At 39.9% G+C, this 23,097-nt stretch overlaps 1 protein-coding gene across 1 annotated transcript in view; it reads right to left on the minus strand.

Annotated features, from left to right (window-relative positions):
- The window catches only part of msh3 (mutS homolog 3 (E. coli)), a 268,529-nt gene that overhangs the window by 191,679 nt on the left and 53,753 nt on the right, over positions 1-23,097 (minus strand). The window contains exons 7-8 of the mRNA XM_048593784.1: positions 4,659-4,771; positions 2,180-2,294 (exon numbers count right to left, since the gene is read on the minus strand). Coding sequence (XP_048449741.1) covers positions 2,180-2,294; positions 4,659-4,771 — 228 coding nt within the window. The remainder of the gene's footprint in view (positions 1-2,179; positions 2,295-4,658; positions 4,772-23,097) is intronic.

Consider the following 23,097-nt stretch of genomic DNA (forward strand, 5'->3'; position numbering starts at 1 on the left):
GGGAGGAGTGGATAGGTGGGAGGAAGGGCAGACAGGTTAGGGAGGCGGGGACGAGCTGGGCTGGTTTTGGGATGTGGTCGGGGGAGGGGAGATTTTGAAGCTTGTGAAGTCCTTCCTCCCACCTATCCACTCCTCCCCCCCCCCCCCCCCCCCCCCCCCCCCCCCCCCCAACTTTGACCTATCCATCTCCTCTCCACCTATCTGCTCCTTTATCCATCTTCCATCCGCCTCCCCGTCTCTCTCTCTTTATTTCAGAACCCCCTTCCCCTCCCCCATTTCTGAAGAAGGGTCCAGACCCGAAACGTCAGCCTTCCTGCTCCTCTGATGCTGCTTGGCCTGCTGTGTTCATCCAGCTCTACACCTTGTAATCTCAGATTCTTCAGCATCGGCAGTTCCTACTAACACTGAAAGACTAATACTACAATTTTGTGGCAACCTTATGAAATACAGTGAGCAATTTACAACTATTCAGATACTTTTTTTCCTTTAGTAAAGTATAACAAATGAATGGGATGGCACTACCTCGGCGAGTGAGAGTTTGTGTCCCTTGCAAAAAGGTCACGAGCAAAATTCCATAGTTGACAGCCACTGTCCATAGCCTCTCTCAAGCGGCCAATTAAAAATTCTTCACATGTAAGCCTAACCTTGACATTAACTGGCACTCAAACACACACTTCATACTGAATCAGTGGACAGTGAACAGGAGTGCTAGCCCTGATGGATTTTCCTGCTCGTCATCCAATGCATGCAGAAAGCAATTGCAACTGCCTGACTGTTATCTGACTCAGTCCAGCCCTGGATCAAATCTGGGGCTTTATTGGACATTATGCTTAAAAAAATATGGAATTATTAGCCAAAGCATAGACTACAAAAGCAGGGTGGTTATGCTGGATCTGTACAAAGTGCTGGTTTTGAAACAGCTGGAGTACTTTGTGCAGTGCTGGTCACCACATCGTAGGAAGAATGCGATTGCTCTAGCGGGGGTGCTGAGGAGATTAATCCGGATGCTGCCGGGGCTGCAGAGATCAAGATCGGAGAAAATGATTGTAAAGGCTGGGGTTCTTTTTCTTGGACAAGCAGAGGTTGAGCGGGGACCTGATAGAGATCTAAAAGATTGTGAGGGACATACAGCTGAAGAGTTTTACAGCACAGAAAAAAGGCCTATCAGCCCATTATGTTAGGCACCAGTCAATCTACTTTAATCCTACTTTCAGCACTCAGCCTGTAGCCTTGTATGCTATGGCATTTCAAGAGCTCATCTAAATACTTCCTGAATGTTGCAATGGGTCCTGCTTCTACCACCTGTCAGGCAGTGAATTCCAGAGACCCTCTAGGTGAAAAAGAGTCTTCCTTAAGCCCTCACTAAACCTCCTATCTTTTACCATAATGCTACATGCCCTGGCTATTGATTCCATTGCTAAGATGAGTAGTTTCTTCCAATGTACCCTGTCTATATCCCTTATAATCTTGTATACCTCAACTAAGCTTCTCCCCCACTTCCCTTAGCCCTCTCTGCTATAAGGAAAACTGTACAGCCTATGTAGTCTCTCCTCCTTTGCTGAAATGCATCAGCCCAAGCAACATCCTGGTGAATCTCCTCTGCACTCTGTCCACAGTGTATAGGAAAACACTTTATCCATCAGTAGAAGGGTCAATAACCAGGAGGCAAAAATTTAAGGTTAGAGATAGAAGGCTTAGAGGGGAGTTCAGGGGGTTTTCTCACCGAGATGATGATGAGAGTCTGGAACTCACTCCCTGAAAGGGTTTTGACTGAGAAACTTACAAGAGATCCAAGCAGTATTTACATATTTAATTGTATTGCCATTGCCTCCAGTGCTATTGGCCAAGAGCTGGAAAATGGGATTAGTGTAGTCAGAGTTTTGTTGACCGCTGTGAACCCAACAGGGTTAACGGCCTCCTGTTGTACCAACAACATCTATGGGTCTGAATGGGTAAATATATCAATTAGTGTACTTAATGAGCGAGTCATTAGGGAATTTTGTCCTTGACTTTTTAAGTTCATTCATGGGATGTGGGTGCTGCTGGTGAGACTATTATTTACTGCTCGTCACGAATTGTCCTGGAGAAACTACAAACATGATCGGAGTGCAATAAGCTCAAGCATTGTTGCGAAGCTGAAGAGAAATGAAAACACATATCCATGATTTTCTGAGCTCACCTCAAATTATGTAGGACCTTCTCCAATTTGAATTCGGATAGATATTTGATGACTGCTGCCAAACATGAAACAACCGATGTCTCCAAATTTAATATTATGGACAACTGTTGTGATTCTACAAAACAACAAAAAAATTAATTTTTTCTGTACATCCGCATAAAAAGCGCATGAAGCTCCAGTAGAAGCAGCACTGTGAAAACAATTTGGTATTGGCTACCAAGACAGTTCAAAAAGCCCCAGGAATTAATAGGAAATCTTTATTACTACCCTTCAGAGATACAGTAAGAACAAACAATAAAATCCAGTCATCTCACAGCTTCAATTCATTATGAAACATTTGCTTTGAGGAAACAAAACATAACCTGACAGAACAAATTATGGCAGTGGGGGACTGCTCTCCTGACAGGGTGGTCTCTACGTCTAAGTCAGGAGGCTTAGCTTCAAATCCCACATGCTCCAGAGGTCCATGATAACATCCCTGAACAGGGTGATGATTAAATATCCAGAACAAATGATCTGATACACCCCTTCCCCTCCACCACCATTAACATAAGTTTATGAAGCAGCAAGGATTTCAAAAGAAGTCAACAGTTAGTCTTATTTCCCTTGGTGGAAAATGTGAGTGTAGCATCAGAAACTATAGAATTGGGCATTAGTAACCAATTTATTCTCTGAATGATACTTCAATACACACAACGGAGCATATAGGGGGAAGAGAACATTCAGTTCATTTTCCCTATTCTTCTCACAGGTCATTGAGCTCTTTATGTACTTACACACTCCACCTTGGACATGTGACCCAAAAAAGGTAGATTTTAAACAAGTATCATAGAGTGTTGGAGGTAGACAAGAAGGAAAATTTCCTGAAGTCATCAACTGAAATTCCCCAAGACTACCCATCCACAGTCTTCAGCTACTCAAACTTGTCTTGCTATTCTTTACGCATGACCTTCTTTTAGCAAAAACTGTTTGCATTTGTATAGCATCTTTAACATGGAAGAACATTCCAAAGTACTTCTTGCAGGCATAACCATAAGATTTATTATTTCAATTTCCAACACCATTTCCCCTTCTGTAATTTAAATCAAGATTACGTTCATTGAAAAAGCATAGATCAATTTGTTTTTGAAGAAAATTAGTTGAGATCCAGTTCATTTGAACTTAGCATACACAGTTCATTTGGACCTAGAGACAGTCTGCATAACTCATCAAACCAGCCCTGTCAGCTACAGAATTCCAAGAGAAAACATGTGGTCTGTGTAGTGGTTGTAACAAGGTCAGCCAGGTGGACCTCACAGAATACGAGTTCCCGGATTGGAGCTGTTAATCTGGTCCACTCAGAGAGCCCTGGCTGACAGATTTAAAGAGGAGTGTCAGAGGTCCTGTTCTCCCTGAGAGCTGGCTCTGAGGGAGCTGGATCAGTGTCAAGGATTTTCCACTTGTAAATAAAAGGGCGACTTGGTAACAGGATATCAGCCTATGTGGAGTTATTTCAATCTGAATTTTAAATCATTGACCACTACCCGATTCCAGAACAAAAGGCCAGGTCTCTAACTTCATGTCACGTAAATATTTATAACGCCTTTAAAACTGTAATAACTACAGCCTAGTTATTCTCTTTAAGTAAATGTTTCCACGTATTTAATGTTCATGACTTTAATGGCCAAACAGCATTAAATTCTTCAATTCTAAGAATCTACCATTATTTTTATACTGAATTCACAGAAATGTTTACAGGAGTGGAATAGTTTGTCTGCGGTTAATACAGTTTCAAAATCTACAGCACAAGCAAACCCTACATTTAATGCCCCTCCAAATAAGTGGGCTAGCTGTCACCTACATAAATTTGCTCCACTGTTCTTATTGAAAGACAGAACAACATTTATTGAACCACAACTACAAACAGCATAATACTACTAATAATAAATATTAAAAGTAATGATGTAGTTTACCCTCGCTAATGTTCTCTAGTCCGATTACCCTCTGAGATCTCTACAACCCTCAAATTATTGCCTCTAGCACACGTTGATTTTCTTGCTCCACCACTTGCAGCCTCCAACGGTCTAAGCCCTAAACTCTGGAATTCTCTCCCTGAGGCTGTCTACCTTCAACACTCTGCTTTTATGATACTTGTTTAAAATCTACCTTTTTTGGGTCACATGTCCAAGTATCCTTTTAGGAGTTTCATTATAAGGCCTCTCTGAAGCATCTTAGGATGTGTTATTACATCAAGCATAGCAATGCAAGTTGTTATTGCTAAGTATTCTGCAACTCTTCTGTTCACAGTTACTAAGGACCTCTCAATGACAAGAGGCCAGTAAAAAAAAAAAGAGTTTGCAAATACATCTCCACCTGTTTAGAGACCCTGCATATTGAAATATCAACATCTAGGACATTGCACAACTACTGTTTGATACAATTTTCTGTAACAGTGCTACCTTGATAAAGACTTTTATAGTTTAGTGTAATGTATTAGTACCTGAAACATCAGGCGCTCTTTGTGCGTAAAACTCAGAGGTCACCTGGAAGGCGTGACTATATTCAAAGTGAATACTGTCCATTCGCTCTACACGAATTCTGTCATCACGTAAGCTGCAAGAAAATATAAAGGATAATCAATTATATGTTTTTATACATTAGCAAATCTGCACAGTGGAAAACATGTTGCTTAAAAACCAGTTTTGTTTCAAGTTGGGAATTCTCCATGAAGAACCCAGAGGAACTAGGACTGCTCAAAAATTAATGTTCATGAATTAAAATGCACTTTTGCAATCAATAACTCATTACAAACACAATAATGATACAGCTGCCTATCTCGGAATTCATCACTTTTTTTTACAGCTGGGAATGACTCGTACAGAAAATTTGGACAAACAGTCACTTTAAAACATATCTCAAGGTTGTATTTCAAGCGACTACCTTGGCTCAGTTAGTAAAACTCTCACGTCTAAGTCACAAAGTTTTGGATTCAAGTCCTACTCCAAAGCTTGAGTACTAAAATAAAGGCTATAGCACAGCTGTGTTTTCGTGGCGTATCTTTTAGAAAACACAATGTACAACTGATGTAAGTAAACAATGTCATTTCAAAGTTGAAAATGTTTTTTTGTGAGGAAAACGTGCAATCATGAATGTACTGGTCAGTTTGAAACTACAACTCAAAACACCCAGGATTTTAAAATTCCCCTGAGATACGTAATCTTTATCACCAATACAGCAAGATCCGGATAATGTCCAGATTGGAGTTGGAAGGTGGCAGGAAACATTTGTGCCACATGAGGGTAAGTAATGTCCATCATGAACAAAACAAGACATCAGCACACAAGCGGGAGAGGCTGCTTTACATCTGTACTGCCAGTAACAGCCGCCCCTTTCCTCCAGCAACCATTACTGTTGGTCATATTGCAGTTTTCACTGTACCAATACTCCAAGATGACAAGTATTTGATAAATGAAATAAAAAATAGGTAAGCTTATGCTTTAAAAATGATCATTTAAAGTGAAAACTGACAAAACTCTGTTTTGAACATCTAAATGGTTTCAAATTAAAATACATTGTTGCGTTTTCAGTGCATTACAGAATGTATGGGCACACTAATACAAGTGAATCACTAAACAATTGTGCATGTAACACATTCAGCTTTCCTTAATATAGGAGGTAAAAAGGAACATGTCTCTCACCTTCAGCAGCACTCATTGCTGAGCTCCTCCATTATTAATATGCAAGGTTAGATGGAGTACCAATGATCAGAGACTTGGAACAAGGTCAGCCAGGTGAAGCTCAGAATATGAGTTCCCTGATTGGGGCTGTAAACCTGGTCCAACCAAAGAGTCTTGGCTGACAGCTATAAACAGCAGTATCAGAGATTCTGTTCACTCTAGAAGCTGGCTCTGAGCGAGCTTAGACAGTGTCATGTACTACGTACTATGCACGTGTAAATAAAGGGCAACTTGGTGACAGAATACCAGCCTTCATGGAGTTGTTTCACAACTCACCATATTGTCAAAATGTAAACATATAGTTACAAAAGCAGGGAATGATGTGTACTCTTCAAAAGAAAGGCCCATCTTCTGAATCCTCATAAGCTATTCTCCACCTGCAAGCTTCAAGTTAAAATAGTGATGAAACAGTTACCACTTGTACAGATAAATGCAACTGCTACAATTCTCAAGATTACCAAGAAAGAACACAGGAACAGGAACAGGCCATTCAGCCCAACCCGGAGCCTGTTCCACCAGGACAGCCTAGACTGGATATTTAATACTATTCAGGTTCTCTACTCTTCTTACCAAAGCATATATCCTCAAATTTCCCCACATTATATTCCACCTACCAAGCATTTCCCCATTCGCTTAATCTATACCACTCTGCAGCCACTTTCTACCTATTTTGGTGTCATTTGCATGTCATCTACAAATTTGGTGATAGTACATTCACGTTCCTCATCCAAGTCATTAATATATATTATCAATAACTGTGACCCCCATCCCACACCCCTGCAATGATCACTGATCTCATACTCATCCACAGCCAGTGTTAACTTTGGTCTGTCTCTTCTTTTTCAAATATTTAAAGAAGCTCTTACTCTCCATTTTTATATTATTTGCTAGTCTACCCTCAGTTTATTTTCTCCCTCTTTTTAGTTATCTTCTGTTTATCTTTTGTGTTTCAAAGTAAGACTTTCCCAATCCTCTGCCTTACCACTAATCTTGACCAAATTGTGTGTTTCAGTTTCAATTTGACACTATTATTAACTTCATTGTTTAAACATTTACGCCCTTCCTGGAATCCTTCAGGCTTATAGTGCAATATTTTCACTGCAAGTCATAACCTACTTTCTTAAATGTCTCATTGCTCATCAACTGTCTTTGCTGCTAAAAACTTTTTCCCAGTCCATTTGAGCTAGCTCTACCCTCATTCTTTTATAATTACCCCTATTTAACTTTAGCACTTTAATTGCTTCCAACCCAATTTTCTCCTTCTCAAATTGAATGTTAAATTCTATCATATCATGGTCACATTTTCCTAGGGGATATTTTACTCCAAGATAATTTATTGAACCTGCCTCTTTATGCACTCTATCCCCAACTACACTCTATGAATTCTCCATCATTGCTAACTCTGCTGATTTGATTTTTCCTAATCTGCATGAAGATTAAAGTCTCACAAAATTAATGTACTACCATTTTTACATGCCCTCATTATCTCCTGATTTATTCTATGTTGTACGGTATAGCTACTGCCAGGGTTCCTATGGAACTCCCAACAGCATCATCTTCCTTTTATTATTTCTTATAACCACCCATACAGCTTCTTCCAATCCAAGATTATTCCTTGCTATCCTAAGCTACCCATTACCTCTTCCCTCCCAACTGTCCTTTTGAAAAGACACATACCCTTGAATAGTTAGTTACAAGGAGAATAAAGCTGGGAACTGTGTCTTTGTTATAGTTATAAGATCGTATCCCATTAATCTCTATTTGTGTCATGAATTCATTTGTTTCAAACACTATGTTTGTTTTATAACCTGCAAGTCAAATTGGTTCAGTACCTTTACAAAAGGCCTCATTTCTCATGTGAACAAAGATATCCCAAGTGCACAGGATACTATCCATTAGAGATGGGCACTGCATTTCTCCTGCTCTTTGATCAAAACACCCATGAAAGACACATGCAGTTTTCAAGCAGTGGGAGACAATTTCAGTTTGCAGTTTCTATGGTGATAGAATAAATAGTAGAGATTTTCACGAGGCTATAAAAGATCACAGATATGCCATCTTGCACAATTAGAAGTATTTTCTTCTGTTGCACTAGAACTTATCAGTCCAAGATGATGGGAGGTGGTGGACAGAATGACTGCTTCCAGTTATTGGCCATAAATCAAAAGTTGTTTCCAAATGGTAACAAGATACTGAAAAGGTGCAAGAGGAAAGCACGAAGAGTTTGCTTGCACACATCAGTGACCGAGGATGCTATGTCTATAATTCCTCTGACCTACAAATGAATTACAAAAAGCATGAATGAGAATTATGGAAAGGAACAATATCTGAACAACAATAAGCTAAAGCATGTAATCTTAGGAAATAAGTGTGCATCAGCTTAGACGGTCATCTGTATGCTTACCCTATTGACCCTTTCGCAAGGGAGGCAATCTAACAATTAATTGTCACAGATTCAATGTCACAGAATTTCTCTCTAAATAAAGCAGCAACAACAACATTTGTTCATACACCACTAAAGTATCACAAAGTACACTGCAGGATCATTATGCCAACTGTACCATTAACTTTAGTTACTGAAGGTGAGAAAAATGAACAATGTCATTGTGATACCAGATCACACTGAACTGGAGCACTGGTCTGGGATACTCCCATAAAGCTGTCCTATCTTACTATCCTACATATATAGTTACCATTAATAATATCTTTTGTTATTCACTTGTGAAAATTATAGTATCATAGAGTTGTACAGCACAAAGTGGGAAGCCAGGGGATTGAGAAGCCTTTAAAAGCCAGAGATAATTAATAAAAGCAATAAGGGGAGAAGATGAAATATGAGATTAAGCTAACTAGTAACATAGAAGAAGATTGCAAAATTTTTTAAAGGTATATTAAAGGTAAGAGACAGGCTAGAGTGGGCATTGAACTGGAAAATGAGGCTGCAAAACTAGTAATGGAGGACAAAGAAATGGCAGAAGTATTTTACGTCCATTTTCACAGTGGAAGACACTAGCAGCTATCAGAAATTCAAGAGAGGTAGAGGTGAGTGCAGTGGCCATTACTAAAGAGAAGGTGTTGGGGAAGCTGAAAGGTCTGAAGGTGGATAAATCACCAGGACTGGATGGATTACACTCCAGAATTCTGAAGGAGATAGGTGAGGAGACCGTGGGAGGTGTTAGTGGTGATCTTTCAGGAATCACTGGAGTTAGGCAGGACCCCAGAGGATGGTAAAATGGTGAATATTACACCTCTATTTAGGAAAAAAGGGAGGCAGAAGACAGGAAATTAAAGGCCCGTTAGCCTGACCTCCGTCATTGGTAAGATTTGAGAGTCTATTGTTAAGGATGAGATTGCCCAGTACTTGGAAGTAAGTGGTAAAATAGGGCAGAGTCAGCATGGCTTCGTCAATCTATCAGAATTCTTTGAGGAGATAACGAGTTGGAAAAGGAGAGCCAGTGGAAATCATTTCTTTTGATTTCCAAAGGCCTTTGACAAGATGCCGCAAAGCAGGCTGCTGAACAAGATAAGAGCCCATGTGTTAGGGGCGAGGTACTGGCATGGATAGAGGACTGGTTGACTGGCAGAAGGCAGACTGTGAGGATAAATGGGTATTTGTCAGTTTGGCAGTGACTAGTGGGGTTCTGCAGGGGTCAGTTTGGGGACCACAACTATTCACGTTATACATTAATGATCTGGATAAAGGAGCTGACAGGGAGGAGAAACTAGGACCCGAGGGCACAGCCCCAGCATGAAGGGACAACGCTTTAGAACTGAGGCGAGGAGGAATATCTTGAGCATACTGCAAGTGCATCAGTGAGATGCCATGAAAGCTGTGAGGGGTTAGCAAATGTCAGAGATCAATGTCTGCAGGCAAGGAATGTGATCAGCTATGGATTGTGCCGCGAGATGCTGAGCAACATGGAGGTTCCTCAGCCATCGGAGAGCTCATTTCACCAAGTATCCACCTGAAATTCCATGTTGAGATTTCTTGACATCAGCTTGTTTGTCAAGTTTGGCAAGATATGAAGCTGAATAATTATGAGGTGAGTTGTGGCATTAATAAGGTGTTTAACGAACCATCATCCCACTTAATTGACAACTTGCCACTATCAATTAAGAAACAAAAATGTTACACACACATCCACCAGCTTAAAATGCTGCACCTATGTGGGTGGGGATACATCTTTCACTCACCAAACTGCATTGCACTATGTTAGACTATCTGTCCATAGTCTCTGTGCAGCTTAATGCACAGCTCCAGGTATATTCCCTCGCCACCAAAGCCTGGATCAGGGAAATTCAGGTCTATTATGCTGGTTTCTGCACCCTTCTTGTCAAAGAAAACTTACACAAAATTTCCTGTGTAGTTTATTTACCTACGTTACAAAAACCTTTGTGAATCTGAGTGCAAATGCAGCAAAACTAGCAATTGAAACCCATTCATTGTTACACACGCTGGTGACTAGTATACAGCAAGACTTGTCTCATTGACAAAGCCATGACAAAGCCATTGAACACAGATCAAAAGTCCTCATCACAACTGGAGACTTCTTCTATCTTTCGAAAGATTTCAATATTGAAGAGTTTTATTTGTAAGCCAGATGCTCAACATCTGGAATTGGATGAATTCAGATATTAAAAGACAAGTTTTAATCAGCTAAATACACCCAACGTTCCCAATAAAAACCAAACTCAAATGTTGCCATGGTAGCATTAGAATCCGGCTAATTAATTATATATATGCAATGAAATCTCTCGAACTGCAGCACTGACAAATAACTGAAAGTGGACAGTGCCAGGAATATGGACAAGCTTTCAAAAAAAGATAAGCAACAACAATGCACCAGATGTGAAGAATCATTAGCAATGAAGTATTATTTTAGGCAATGGCCCTGTTTAAAGTGGCAATCTTTTAAAGCAACAGCACATTGAAATATTTCAAAAAGCAGTTCCTGTGGCTTCACCCCAACTTCATATTAAGGCATAAATAAAAATTCTGCCTTGCAGGAAAGTAATAAGTAGGTAGAAACCATGCATAACATTAATTCCAGTTACACTTGTCACTCAATTCTTAAATTGCCTCTCAGCTAGATACAAAGGGTTTGAAACCATTTTGCTGTATTTTTGCATTGCAAAATTGCATCCTCATTCTTGTCCCAAGTGTTTGAATGACAGATAAAACTCATAGCAAAGGCAGCACCTGACAAATTAGAAGTGAGGAACAAGAGGAAAAAAACAAAGACATGAAATACAACTTGTTGCATCTTCAGTTGGCAAGGAGAGTATGACACATTTGGAAATTAATACAGTCTTGAGCTTTGAATGTCAAAAAGCATGGATGTTTTTCAGTGACAGCAAGGAATTGTAACTGACTCCTTTCCTATTCCTATTTAAAAACTATAATTACCAGAAACAGCCATGAAAAATGGTATGACATCACATTAATAGTCACATCACAAAACATTTCCGAAAATAGTTGTTTGGGCTTATGGAAAATAGAGTAAACTACTTTCCAACAGAAAGCCAACTAAAATTCTGGAGCTGTAAAACGAGCAGCAATATTTTTTACAAATCTCAATTTTTGAATTCACACAGCAGGTTTCATTTACATCATCACATTGTTAACTATGAAATCACAACTTATAAAGTACACTAGATCCTGAAACTATAGAAATAAGTACGATTCCAAACGAACAGAACATAGGTGAAGTTTAATTGATTAACAACAGGTTAACAGAGGCAGCTAAATCTCAGGCAACAGAGGGAGCAAGACAGCATGATAGCTGAGAAAATGGTACTATACATCCAGCAAAGCTCAGTATACTGCACAATCTAAATTCAGCAATCAGCACTACAGCCCTGGGCAAAACTAATAAATCCAAGCAACATTGACATTAATTCTGGAGAAACTCAGCAGGTCTGGCAGCATCTCTGGTGAGAGAAACCGATTTAACATTTTGAGTCTGTTAGTTAGGATCTTTTTCACTTCTGAACCTTCCAAACATGCTGGGTTTCTCCAGCATTTTGTGTATTTGTTTCAGATTTCCAGCATGCATAGTATTTGCTTTTAACTCATGTCCAAGCCCAGGATTTTGAGAGTGGCTGAGGTGAAAATATTAGTTGTGGCATCAAAAGCACATAAATAATTCAATGGGTTAATTTAATCATAAAAGTTTTTTTTATTATATTATTGATTATTTATGTTATTATCATTATTTATATTCTTATTTTACAGATTAGAAGTTGTTCTTCAAAACAAAAAAAAAAATGCTCAGGTGAAAGGTTAGCGGAAAGCAATCCGAGTTATTTGTGGGGAAAAGTTACTAGGTAACGATAGTACCATCAGTTGGAATTCGGCCCCTTGCATTCAAAATAAGCCACTATTTGCACTAGGTATGGAAGTAAAACTAGTTCGGTTTGGACTGATTATACTACAGCACAAATTTTCCAGGTCATTTTATTTGGACAATTATTTGAGAAAGAAAAAGCAGTAATTGCACCAGAGGAAACATTCCCAAGGTACAAATATTTCTTTAAAAAGGCTATGTGGAAAACACGATGCTGTCCTATGAAACATAATTTTTTGTAGTCTAAAACTAAATTCTATTTTCAGAGATACACATAGTTTGGGGTGAAATTAGACTCAGGTGATGGGACTTCCTGGAAACAATCTCTTTTTCAGAAATTAGTGATCTGATTCAAGGAAACATATCCTGCAAGGAGACACAAAAATGCTTTCAGAAATATTTCAGAATAATTGGTTTCACGGAATAGACATCTACTTACCCCGCCTACAGCAATTTCTGTTTGAAGTGGCCAGCAAAATGCCATGCAAAAACAATGTGCAAATAAAGTAATAATTGAAAGCTAACTCCTGAGAAACCATACAATTGCTTGAGAAAGAGTAATATTCAACAACTTATAATTAGTGCCTTTAATGCCCTAAGGCACTTTGTGGAAGCATTATAAAACAAAGCATGACACCAAGCTACATCAGGAGACATTAGGTAAGAGGACTGAAACCTTGGTTAAATAATTAGTTAGGATTTAGTAAAAGCAAAATACTGCAGATGCTGGAGATCTAAAATAAAAACAAAGTGATAGTGGTATCTATAGAGAGAAAAATAAAATTAACGTTTTGAGTCCAATGACTTCTTCTGTGAAAACATTGTTAGATTTTTAGGTACATATTAAAAGAGGAAAAAAGGGAGGTAGAGGTACAATAATTTACAGGAGGCCTTGGATACAGCAAGGACCTAAAATGGTAGCTAAATGGCCTAACTGTGATCTATGCAACATTCTAACATGAATGAAAGGATTAAGAGTTGGCAATAAAAGAGCACCTTCAGTTCTCCTTCTCCCATAAAATACTGGTTAACGAAATCCTGCAAAACATTTTGAGGTATTTATTTTCTTTTGTACCTCTAAACTACTCTTCCTTTTAAATAAAAATTCTTGTTTTCCCTTAGACTTTAACACAAAGCAGAAATGTGCTTAGATGCCATTTATGTAACGTGCATCTGAGATGTTCCTCAAGCCTCCATGAGTCCACACAGAGCTGGTTAATGGCAGCATTCTTAAAACATCCAAAAATTCCTAGCTCAAGTCTGAAAAATACAGACTTTATGGAAGCAGACTTTTGAGTAAAGGAGCAAGGTAGGACCAAAATGAATTTATTGTAAGTTCTTGAAATTTTAAAAATTCTCTGCATTTATTTTTACAATAAACCTACTCTCCTCTCGCCCAAAAATCTTGCTTCGTGTTTACCCTTCGTCATTTAAGTGCCCAGCAAAGTTGCATGTGCTGGTATTAATATGCATATAGTTTTTGTTTGGTATAGTTGGACAGAGTAGACAAAGCACTAAAGTTAACAAAGTGTTTCCTGGGCTTCCTCCCAAATGATCTGAATGTTAAGGCAAAGCTCAGCAACTCATTAGTCACCAGATTCTGTTTTCTTTTCACAGATGCTGCCAGACCTGCTGGATTTCACCAGCAATTTCTGTTTGTTTCAGGTCTGCAGTATCCACAGTTCTTTGTTTCATTCATCTGAATATGAAACTCCCTGACTTGCTTCAAACTGATTGATGCAGGACAGCCTATTTTGTGCTGAACTCAAATGGCCAGGGTAAGCCAATTATTTCACAATTCTGTAGTTCAGAGGGCTGTGGATGCTCAATTGTTGAGTATATTAAAGACTGAGATTGATAGATTCTTGGAAGCTAAGGACATCAAAGAGTGAGGGAATAAGGCAGGAAAGAGCAGCTGATGCAGAAATTCAGCCATGATCGAATTGAATGGCAGAGCTGTCTCAAAAGAATGATTGCTGCTCCCATTTGTGATGTTTCTAGTCATTATGATTCTTTGGGAAGTATTGTTTTTAAGGGCCAATCATAACTACAATACTTGTCATATTTTTCTTTTATACTCAAACATATCCATATTTACTTTGGAACCTGCATAAGGTACATGCTATGCTACATACAATGAGTTACAATTTTAGAAATGCAAAAGCATAGACCAGGGAAATACTTTATTGTGGCATGGGGGCCCAGCTGAAAATACCATTTAACCTCGAATCATCCTTCAATAGAAATGATATTACTAAACTAGAATGCATGCAGAATTTATTTACTAGGATGCTACCTGGACTGGAAGGCTTGAGTTATAAGGAGAGGCTAGATAGGCTGGGACTTTGTTCCCAGGAGCATAGCAGACTGAGGAGTGGCCTTATAGAAGTCTGCAAAATCATGAGAGGCATAGATAAGGTAGATAGCCAAAAAGCTTTGCCCCATGGTAGGGGTGTCTAAAAGTAGAGAGCATAAGTTTAAGGTGAGAGGGGAGATATACAAAAGAATCCAGACAGACATGTTTTTCCACACAGAGGGTGGTGAGTGGCTGGAACAGGCTGCCAGAGGTAGTAGTGGAGACAAATACAATTTTGTCACTTAAGAAACATTTGGAGAGGTACACAGATGGGATAGGTATGGAAGGATATGGACCAAATGCACTTAAATGGGACTACACTAATTGTGAAAACTGGGCAGCACAGACAAGTTGGGCCGAAGGGTCTGTTTCCATGCTATAAACCTCTATGACTCCGATTACCTATTCTCACCTACCCTTGTCCTTGCTCAGCACTAGTCGCAATAGCTTTGCTAACTATCCAAGTTGCACCACTTCCCACCATTTGCCAATTTGGAATTTCATTCTCTTCAAACAGCTTTCTTGTTGAACTAGTTGATAAAGTGCTGTAAACCAGTTTACATGATTATTTGTCATCGGTGTGACAGATTTGTTTATAGTGCTCATCAATCCTTCTCCATGAACTGCCAAAGGGATAATTCAAGCAATTTGAGAACTTCATCATTTTCCTTCTGCAAAGTAGAACAGCAGCATCCTGGCTGATTCAACTCACTTCAATACGTGGCCGTCTGGTTAGAAATTTGCACTGCACTAATCGAGTTGACAATTCATCATCCCTTACTTAAATGTCCAAACTTATGGAATCCTGTTGAAAAAACACTAACCAATTCTGTGGGCAGATTTTTACAACTTTACGTAAGGGGCAGGGGTGTCAAAATGATGGTGACCCTTAAATCAAACTCTCTCAGCATAAGGTTAAATAATCTTTAAGTTCTTGAGAGGATAAAAGAAGTGGTCTATCAACAAAATTTTTATTATAGTTCATATTACAAGTCCCATCTCAGTTATTTCATTTACGTGGAATCTTTCTTGAAATGATTCTCTTAAAAACAAAAGCTGAGCAAAACTGCAAAGTATTTTAGACTCAGCAGGTTTATAAAACAAGGACAGTTTCTGATTTTGAGTACACATTAGCCACCAGATTCGAGCAAGCTTGATCATCCCTATCTATACTTAGTTTTATAAACTTCAATCCAATTAGCAGATATTTAACCAACTTCTCTTTTACAAGCAGTCTATCAACACAAGAACATGAGCACCTTGACAGTGTGCAATCAATAGGTAGACTTTTTGTTTGAGGTTTGCTTGAGAATTATTAATTTTGATAATTTTATACTTTGTTCTCATTTTTCCTCCAAGTTAAATTGCCTACTTACTTCCAAATTATTTATGTCTTAGCATTTTGGAGACCCGGGTAATCATTCACAAGCACACCTTTAGTTCTAAGAGACTTCCTTCTTAAAATGGTCTACTCCTTACAGACAGCCAGGAGCAAGTGACAGTCTGTCAAGCAGAAAATTCAATAGCACCTTCCATTTTAAAGCTCCTCTAAGGTAATAAAACATTATCAAAGAAAATCTGAACATTGAGTCACATGAGGAGGCATTTGGTTTTTGAAATAGGTAGGATACAAGGATTCTCTTCAAGGAAGAGAGAGAGAGAGCAAGCGAGCGAGCGAGAGAGAGAGAGAGAGAGAGAGCGAGAGAGCAAGCGAGCGAGAGAGAGAGAGAGGAGAGTGTTGTGTGGGTTTTCCACCACTATTTTCTTGTTGAGATCTAAAGAGGCAATTGCTATAGGGTGGTAGAGGAAAGCCACTTCCTGGTCTGGTTAACCAAGGGTCTTCTATCGAGCAAGAAGCAGTTTGTTGCATGTTAGCAACTAGTTACGAGTTACATTGGTATGATAGGCATTGTTCCAGAGACGGAGGAAGTGTCCCTAACTCTGAACCAAGACATTAGTGTTCAAGTCTCCTTTGATCCAGAGGTCAAAGGATATCTGAATAGGATGCTTAAAATCATCTACAGAAATTCAGGAGGACCTGGAGGTTAGGGTCTTATTCCTCCGAGATCTTAAGGACCCACAAGTTCATATGATAGCACAATAGTGGGTGCTGCTTAGGATTCTCCTCAATATTAAATCTTTCACACCCTTATACAACAGGGAGAGCTTTAGGGAGGAAATTCTACTAAGGGCCAAAGCATCTGAAGGAACAACTGCCAAAGGTGCAAGAATTAAGACCTGGACTAGTATTGCAGTACAGCAGAAATCTCAGTTGCACAGGTGGAGGTTATAAATCTAAGGTGTGAGACTATGGAAGAATTCAAAATCAAAGACAAGAATTTTAAAGTCAAACTTTTTTTTTGCTAGTGGTGATGGAAAGCAATGACATAAGTGGTAATGAATTACAAAAAATAGCTTTGTACAGGCATGAAATGAAAACTTGGGGTGTCAAGTCTCAATATTTCTTTTGCCAATAGCAAGTTAAAAACAAGTCAGTATTTAGACAGAACAAGCTTGCAGGTTTTCTCTTTAAATAAGAAAGTTTTTGGACCTAATCTGTAGCTATAATCTGATTCAGTTCATAGACTTTGGTGATATCGATAAACAATTTGAACTCGAAAAGGATTGGCATTTGAAAACAATGGCATTTGAAATTCAGTATAAGCGGAAGGTAACTCTCAGAATCATGCAAGTGTTACAGCCCAGAATGAGGCTAATCGAACCATTGTGTCTGCACTAGTTCTTCAAATGAGCATCATGACCTAGTGCCAATCTCCAGCTTTTTCCATATATCCTTGCACATTATTTCTATTCAAATAAACTACAAGAGATGGGGCAGTGCTAGACCTAATCCTGGGGAATGAAGCTGGTCAAATGGTTGAGGTTTCAGTGGATGAGCATTTTGGGAATAGTGATCATAACTCTGATAGTTTCAAAGTTATTATGGAAAACAAAGGATAGTGTGAAAATTCAGTGTCTAAATTGGCTGAAGGCCGATTTCAATATCATTACAAAAAAATCTGGCAAACATAGACTGGGAGCAGCTACTTGTAGGTAAATCTACATTTAGAAAGTGGCAGCTTTTTAGAAGTAATATAGGGAGATTGCAGGTCAAGGACAGCAAATCGAGGGAAACCTGGATGTCAAGAAATATTGAGAGCTTGGTAAAGAAAAAGAAGGGAGCGTATGTCAGGTACAGTGTATTAAAAAAACAGAGGAGCTCTTTCAAAAACATAGAGTGGATGAGGTTGCTTAAAAAGCAAATTAGGAGGGCAAAGAGATGCCATGAAATATCTTTGGCAGATGTGATCAAGAAAAACCTCAAGACTTTTTAATAAGTATATTAAGAATAAGAGAGTATTACCAGGGAAAGACTGGAACTTGTGAGAGTTCAAAGGGGCAACCTGTGCATGGACCCACTGAGTGAGGTCTCAAATGAATACTTCTCATCTGTATTCACATAATGGGCATAATGCTTCATAAATCGCCAGGGCCTGATGAGATGTACCCCATGTAAGGCAAGGGAAGAGATTACTGGGGCCTTGGTGGAGATACTTAACACTTGGCTGGCCACAGAATGACTGGTGGATAGCTAATGTGGTTTCTTTGTTCAACGGGGCAGCAGGGGTGGGCCAGGTAATTACAGAGCAGCTAGATTTATGTCAATGGTAGGAAAATTATTGGAAAAAATTCTAAAAGGACAGGATTAATCAATACTTAGAAAGACAGATTAATCAGTGATGGTCAGCATGGATTTTTTTTTAAAAAGAGGGAAATCCTGACTGACTAATTTAACGGAGTATTTTGAAAAGGTGACTAACTATATTGATGAGGGTAGTGCAGTTGATGTGATTTATGCACAACACTTACACTACAACTGTCACAGAACACCTACGTTCTGCCTGCAAAAAGACCCCGAGCTTCCAATTCCCTGCCACTTTAACACAGCATCCTGTCCCGTGGCCAACATCTTTGTCTCAGGCTTGCTGCAGTGTTCCAGTGAAGCCCAGCGCAAACTGGAAGAACAGCATTACATTTTCTGCTGGGAACTCTACAGCGTTCTGGACTCAATATCGAGTTCAAAAACTTTAGGACTTGAACTCTCCCATGTCCTTACCGCATATACCAGGCCCTGTTATCACATCGTTTGACATTACACACAATTGATTGTTAGCCACTAACAGTTCCAATTATTAGCTATTCACCATCCCAAACTGATCTATCCACTCCTTTATCTGTCCAACTGTCCTTCTCTCTCTTTTTGGGCTCTATCCCTATCTATCATTTATTCCTTACACCTTCCCCCCAAAATATATTCTGCATACAAACTGACATTTTTCATCAGTTCTGAGGAAAAGTCACTGGACCCAAAACGTTAACTCTGATTTCTCTCCACAGATGTTTTTCCAGCCATTTCTGTTTTTTATTGTTGATGTGATTAACATGTCCTTCAATAACGCCTTTGACAAGGTTCAACATGGAAGGCCGGCACAAAAGATAAGAGCCTACGGGATCCAAAGCAATTTGGCATACTGGATCCAAAACTGGCTGACAAATAGGAGGCAAAGGGTAATGGTGGAGATGTTTTTTGCAATTGGAAGCCTGTGACCAACCATATACCACAGGTTTCGGGGCTGGGACCCTTACAGTTTGTTATATATGTTAATGGCTTGGATGTCAATGTTGAAGGTATAATTAGTAAATTTGCAGATGACACAAAAATTGATGGTGTTTTTTGATGAGGAGGAGGGTGGTCTCAGGCTACAATCTGGTATTGATCGGTTGGTGAATTGGGCAGAGCAATAGCAGATTGAATTTAATCCTGATAAGTGCAAAGTGATGCATTTTGGGAGGCCTAATAAGGGAAGGGCATACACAAATGAATGGTAAGTCCCTAGGGAGTACGGAGGAACAAAGGGACCTTGGTATACAAGTCCATAGGTCCCTGATGGTGTTAGCACAGGTAGATCGAAGGATTGTGAAGGTGGTATATCGGATGTTTTTATCCGTCAGCCAGGGTGTAGAATACAGGAGTAATAAAGTTTTGTTACTGCTTTAAAACTTTGATTAGGCCACAGATGGAATAATGTGTGCAGTTCTGGTCACTACACTTTTGGAAGGACCTGACTGCATTGGAGACTGTGCAGAGGACGTTCACCAGGAGGTTCCCTGGAACAAAAGATCTCCATAATGAGGAGAGATTGGATAGGCTGGGTTTCTTCTCCTTGGAGTAAAGGAGGCTGAATGGGGAGACCTGATTGAGGTGTAACAAAATGATGAGAGGCAGAGACAGGATAGATCATGAGAATCTCTTCCCCATGGTAGATGTATCCAAGACCAGTGGGCATAAGTTTAAAGTGAGGAGCAAGATCCCAGTGTCTTGTCAACTGTAAGTACCACAGTGCATCTAACACTTCTTCCTTATCGATTCCGAACACTTCTAGAGACAGAATTTTCCTGGGTAGCATTTCCATCTTTGGTAAAGGCTGATGCAAAGTATTTATTTAATACTTCAGCCGCACCCCCCAGGCTCCACATACAAATCCTTTTGTTTTGGTCTTCAGGTGGCCCTACTTCTCCTATTACCATGCTTTTGCTATTTATATGCCTATAGACACCTTTGCAACACTGCTGTATGTTGGCTGCCAGTCTTTTCTCATAATTTCTGATTCTTTATTTGTTTTTTTTTCATCTCCCCTCCTAAACTTTCCATATTCCTCTTGGTTCTCAATCACATGATCAACTTTTTTTTTTAATGTTACCTCCTATCTCCTTTATCATTCAGGGAGCTCTGGATTTGTTTGCCCTACCATTCCTGTTTGAACTCATTTGAAGACAGCTCATTTGTTCAGTTGCAGTTTTTCTCACCAAACTCTCATACCAGTCTAAAAGCTGAAAAAAAACTGCAGATGCTGTAAAGCAGGAACAAAAACAAAAGAAGTTGCTGGAAAAGCTCAGGCCCCAAGAAGACTTTCCACATCAAGCAGATGTTCACCTGCACATCTGCCAATGTGGTATACTGCATCCGCTGTACCCTTTGTGGCCTCCTCTACATCGGGGAAACCAAGAGGAGGCTTGGGGACCGCTTTGCGGAACACCTACGCTCGGTTCGCACTAAACAACTGCACCTCCCAGTCGCGAACCATTTCAACTCCCCCTCCCATTCCTCAGACAACATGTCCATCCTGGTCCTCCTGCAGTGCCACAACGATGCTACCCAAGGGTTGCAGGAACAGCATCTCATATTCCGCTTGGGAACCCTGCAGCCCAACAGTATTAATGTGGACTTCACAAGCTTCAAAATCTCCCCTCCCCTGACCGCATCCCAAAACCAGCCCAGCTTGTCCCCGCCTCCCTAACCTGTTCTTCCTCCCACCTATCCCCTGCTCCCACCTCAAGCCCCATCCCCATCTCCTACCTACTAGTCTCATCCCGCCCCCTTGACCTGTCTGGCCTCCCTGGACTGATCTGTCCCCACCCTAACTCCCCACCTACACTCACCTTTACTGGCTCCATCCCCGCCTCTTTGACCTGTCTGTCTCCTCTCCACCTATCTTCTCCTCTATCCATCTTCTACCCGCCTCCCCCTCTCTCCCTATTTATTTCAGAACCCCCTTCCCCTCCCCCATTTCTGAAGAAGGGTCTAGGCCCGAAACGTCAGCTTTCCTGCTCCTCTGATGCTGCTTGACCTGCTGTGTTCATCCAGCTCTACACCTTGTTATCTCAGATTCTCCAGCATCTGCAATTCCTACTATATCTGAGAAAGGGGAGCAGTTGGGTAAACAAAGGAGTTGATAGCGATCTGGCTAGGAGGGTGAATAGCTGTTAATGGGGACTGCTAGTGACCAACAACAGCTAGTGTGTAATGGCAAGCTATGTGAATAACAAGACCTGGTGTGTGGGCTAAGGGGCTAGGACATGGAAGAGTTTAGACCCTAACATTATTGAACTTGATATGGAGTCCGGTGGGCTGCAGGGTCCCCAAGCAGAAAATGAGGTGTAGTCCTTTCAGTCTATCCTGCTCCACTCCATGCTTGGCCCATTAACTGGCTATCTGCCAAATGATTTTTGTTACTCTGGATTATTTAATGGTATCTCAACCATCATCCTAAACCTCTTGATACAATGATCACTGTCTCACAGATGTTTCCCCACAAACACTTGATCCACTTCATTTCCAAGAACCAGGTCCGACAGTGCACCCTTTCTTATTGATGCAAATACTCTCCTGAATGCAATCTAGGAACACTTGCCCCTTGCTTCCGCTTAAAATATTAGTATTCCTGTCTCTTTTTGGGTAATTGAAGTCACCCACTATAACTACTCTCTAACATTGACACTTCTCTGTAATTTCCTGCACACTCTTTACATCTTTCCCACTAGTTGGTGGTCAATCAACTATACCTAGCAATGTAACTGCACACTTTTTATTCCTTAGCTCTAATCAAATTGATTCTCTGTCCTTGAATCCTCCTAGACATTCTCCTTCTCCAGAATTGCAATGAATTCCTTAAGTAATATTGCCAATCCTCCTCTTTTTTTTCCTTGTCTATTATTTCTGACCACCGTGCATCCAGGAATATTTAACACCAAGTCTTGCCCTTCCTCGAGCTATTTCTCCATTATTGTCACGACTTCATATTTCCACATGGTGATCTGACAGTATAACTCCTTAATCTCATTTACTATATTCCATGCATTCCCATAAATGGCAAAAACCCTGATTTTAGGTGAGAAGTTCTGATGAAAGCTGGCAGACCTGGAACACAAACTCTTTGATACATACTGCATAACCTGCTGAGAATTCCCAGCATTTTATACTTTTATTAAAACAAAATATTACAGATATCAGAGAAATGAAATGCAAACAGAAAGTGCTGCAAAAACTCAACCATTTTCCAGTTCCAAAGAGGAGTCATACTGGACTCCAACATTACCTCTGTTTCTCTGTCCATATGTTGCCGGACCTGATGAGCTTCTCTAGCATTTTCTGTTTTTTTTATTTCAAATCTCCAAAACCCTCAATATTTTGCTTCTTTGAAAAAAAAATTTGGATGAATAGAGCATTTTTCACAACTCAGGACTTACCTAGCTTAATATCCCATTAAGTACTTTTGAAATGCAGTTACTAATTTAATGTCAGATATGTGAAAGCTAATTTGCACACAGCAAGTTCACACAAATGGTAATGTGATAATGACCAGATAGTAGTCTGTTTTAGTAACATTAATTGAGGCTTAAAGACCAAGCCATGACAGAGAACTCCCACTAAAGAACTGATCATTGACTTCAGAAAGAAAGGCGGAGAACATGCCCCCATCTATATCAACAGTGCGGAGATTTAGAGTGTGGACAACGTCAAGTTCCTCAAAGTGATGATGACCAACAACGTGTCCTGGACTTCCCACGTAGATGTGTCAGTCAAGAAAACACAATGACGCCTCTTCTTCCTCAGGCAGCTCAGGATATGTGGCATGTCCATAAGGTCCCTCACCAACT

This window comes from Rhincodon typus, chromosome 3 (assembly GCF_021869965.1).
Source record: "Rhincodon typus isolate 14 chromosome 3, sRhiTyp1.1, whole genome shotgun sequence".
Lineage (NCBI taxonomy): Eukaryota > Metazoa > Chordata > Chondrichthyes > Orectolobiformes > Rhincodontidae > Rhincodon > Rhincodon typus.